The sequence below is a fragment of the Pteropus vampyrus genome, unplaced genomic scaffold, assembly GCF_000151845.1.
Source record: "Pteropus vampyrus isolate Shadow unplaced genomic scaffold, Pvam_2.0 Scaffold6323, whole genome shotgun sequence".
In the NCBI taxonomy this organism is placed as follows: domain Eukaryota; kingdom Metazoa; phylum Chordata; class Mammalia; order Chiroptera; family Pteropodidae; genus Pteropus; species Pteropus vampyrus.
In genome coordinates this window covers 1,843-4,770 of record NW_011895104.1, presented here as the reverse complement: position 1 = coordinate 4,770, position 2,928 = coordinate 1,843, and the positions used below count along the sequence as shown (strand labels likewise).

Genomic DNA, 2,928 nt, shown 5'->3' with positions numbered 1-2,928 from the left:
GTTAGAAAGCTGTTGTTACAGGATCTGCGCCTGGGGTGCTGGCTTCAGGGAGGATTCAAAGAAGTGGAGCTTTGGCCCGGGTTGCTGTCAGGTAGCAGGACAAGTCTCTGAGTGAGTGCTGAGTTCTGCTATGATCATGGAGCACTCTTATTCTTGTCCAGGTCACGGAGTGGCTGTGATGATGTCTGCACTCTGCGAGACTGTGTGTGTCCGACGGTAGACTATCAAGGCCCAACTGATGGTGCCAGCCTGTGCCCAGCTGTCAGCAACTGCTTTTCTCTTTTTCAATCTGTGGGAGAGTCATGATCTTTTCTTTTTAAGCAAACTGTCTTTTGACAACTCAAGAACTGTTCACCTCTGCTGATCACTGGGGGAACTTTTTACCTAGGTCGCATGCTTCTGTATTGTTTGAATTCTTTATGACTAACAAGTACAGTTTTTATAGCCAAAGGCACAGCAAAGATTTTTTAAAACATCCTTGTAATAGTTACCTCTCTCCTTTTTATCGCATCCCTTAGCAAGGTGGCTACATCGTGCCCCACGCAGTCGGTGGCCTTAAACCCCTTGGTCCAGGTAATCAAGATCCCCTGAAACAGGAAAGGCACCAGGAGAGTCCTGCGTTATTGACCCTTCTCGGAAGAACACAAAATTCCACTCCCTCCTTACTGAGTAAACGTCTATGAGGATTTACAGCGAGACTATGTTGAAAGAACTGAGGCACGAACCAGTAAAATACAAATAGTCCTCCTCAGGCCTGCCCCCTTCTCACCGTCCTCACAGCAGTCGGGTTTATAACCCCTGCTTCACAGGTGGAGAAGCTAAGGCACAGAAGGTGAAGGGTGCTGCCGCTGATAAAACCAACTAGTTCCCCGGAAGAACAGTTTGCTAATAACATAAATGGAGAAATGCAAATTTTTAGTAAGACTGTAACTACCTAAAGTAAACTTTAGGTTTGACTGGACTACAGTCACATGTGAGCCGGCTGTGTACTCACTGTGATGACGGTATAAGTGAAGTACAAGAAACACGTTTATATGGGTCCAACTGCTGAGATTTAAACGACCTTAAGAGGAAAAAGCCCCAAGTCAGCACTGTGACTAGATTAACTGGCTTTCAGAGACAGGTGGCCCTGCCTAGTTCGGCCAATCATAGGCCTCAAACACTGGCTTAAGTCCCTGTGTGATGTGATGCCACCTCCAAGGCCTCCTCCCTGGCCATACCTTCACTCGTGACCCATGGAGGCACCTACGGCTCTTCCGGCAGGACAGGCTTGGTCTTGCCTCTGTGACTGCACAAATGGTTCCCTCTGCACAGAACACCCCCACCAAAAGCCCTGAGTGTGGCGCTGGAGCTGCTGGTGTTGGGCCGGGATCCTCTACAATGGGGGCTCCCTGAGGACAGGAACTGTAACCTTCAGCTCTGTGCCCAGCTCTTAGTACTCAGCAGGTGCTTAAGCCCTGACCTTGTACCCCATTTCTTCCCATTTATTGAACAAACATTTATTAAGTCCCTCCTCTGATAGAACTCTGTGCTAGAGCATGTGGGAAACACAGGTCCTTGCTCAAGGAGCACGCAACATAGCAGAAAAGAAAGACACGATCACTAATAACTGTAAAAAGCGCTATAATTGAGCACCATTAGAAAGAATGGGGAAACACTGAAAAGGGTGAGAGTCTTTTTGTCTGGAGGACCAGAAGGTTTCCCAGAAAGTTAAGTGCTTTAAATGATAAAGAGTAGAGAAGAGTCTTAAGATATGCTTCAGGATACAGCATAAAACCTGGGTCAACTCACTGTGACATCTGAGCCATCCAGGATATAGAAGGATGACACTGAGGCTGGAAGAGGCCTCAAGAGCCAGCCCACGCTAGCCACAGGGCAGTCAATGCTGCATGATGTCTGACTCGTGGAGGAAAGAGACTCACCTCATCCAAGCTCGTCTGCTTGCAGGGAAATGAGAACGTGAAGCCCAGAGGCATTCTGGGGCCTTTGATCCCCATGTAGTCCAGGAAGTCGGAGATGCAGGAGACGATGTGGTCGAACAGCTTTAGGAGAAAAGAATGGATTACCCGTGTGTTCTCTGGTTTTATACTTTCAGTGCACACATACAAATACACACGTATATACACACATAGACACACCCTGACACATGCAGAGCAAAAGTCCCCCTCTCCGGGATCTTTGCAGCCCCCTAAGCATCATAAGCCCAGCATGGCTGAAAGTACCTGATGCCTTCAGGCCCCCAGGACACAAATGCATGACTGCAGGTATCACGTGGCAAGTTTTGGGGACTACAAGTGCCACTGGCCGTGTGTATCACACAGACGCACCACAGCAGTATAAAAGCAAAACCATCTCACCTCTTCCCCAGTGCCCTGCATGATTTCGGTGGGAATGGCATAGATCTTGTTGTGCATTTCAACTGTTCTCTTTTTCCCACTACGCATTTTTACCAGCAGGACGCGGAAATTTGTTCCTCCAAGATCCAGGGCCAAGAAGTCACCATGCTCTGTCATAGCCAAGAACATAAAGAATGTCAAAAACAGCTAAGTGCCTCTCGGCAGCAAGTGACCCCAAGACTCCAGACTTTCAAGGGGGGAAACCCTCATGTTTAAAAAAAAAAGGAGACGCTGTAAGTCTTTCCTCTAGCACATAGCTCAGGCTCAGGCTCAGAGAGCGATGAGTACTACCTCGCTGACCACTACCTTTGAGCCACACTAGAAGCACAAAAGGACTCATGGATGAACCACTTAGCACAACAAAATTTTCACCAGGGTTACTAAAAAAGCTAGGCAACAATGGCCTGATTTTAGGGAACCTCATATAAAAATTAATAATATCTGTCAGTGTGTAAAGTGTTTGCAAAAACGGCCACCATCATTCCTCTCCCTGTATGCATGCTTCTTTGCAGTTCTTTGCATCACGAGATGG

The 2,928-nt window shown here is 47.6% G+C and overlaps 1 protein-coding gene across 1 annotated transcript; it reads right to left on the bottom strand.

Annotated features, from left to right (window-relative positions):
- Positions 1-452: 452 nt before the first annotated feature.
- On the bottom strand, positions 453-2,533 carry LOC105310569 (hexokinase-1-like). Its single transcript, XM_011386726.2, has 3 exons — positions 2,358-2,533; positions 1,923-2,042; positions 453-587 (listed from the first exon to the last, which is right to left on the bottom strand). The coding sequence occupies exons 1-3, from the start codon at positions 2,523-2,525 to the stop codon at positions 468-470; spliced, it is 408 nt and encodes a 135-aa protein (XP_011385028.2). The 5' UTR covers positions 2,526-2,533; the 3' UTR covers positions 453-467.
- Positions 2,534-2,928: the final 395 nt, after the last annotated feature.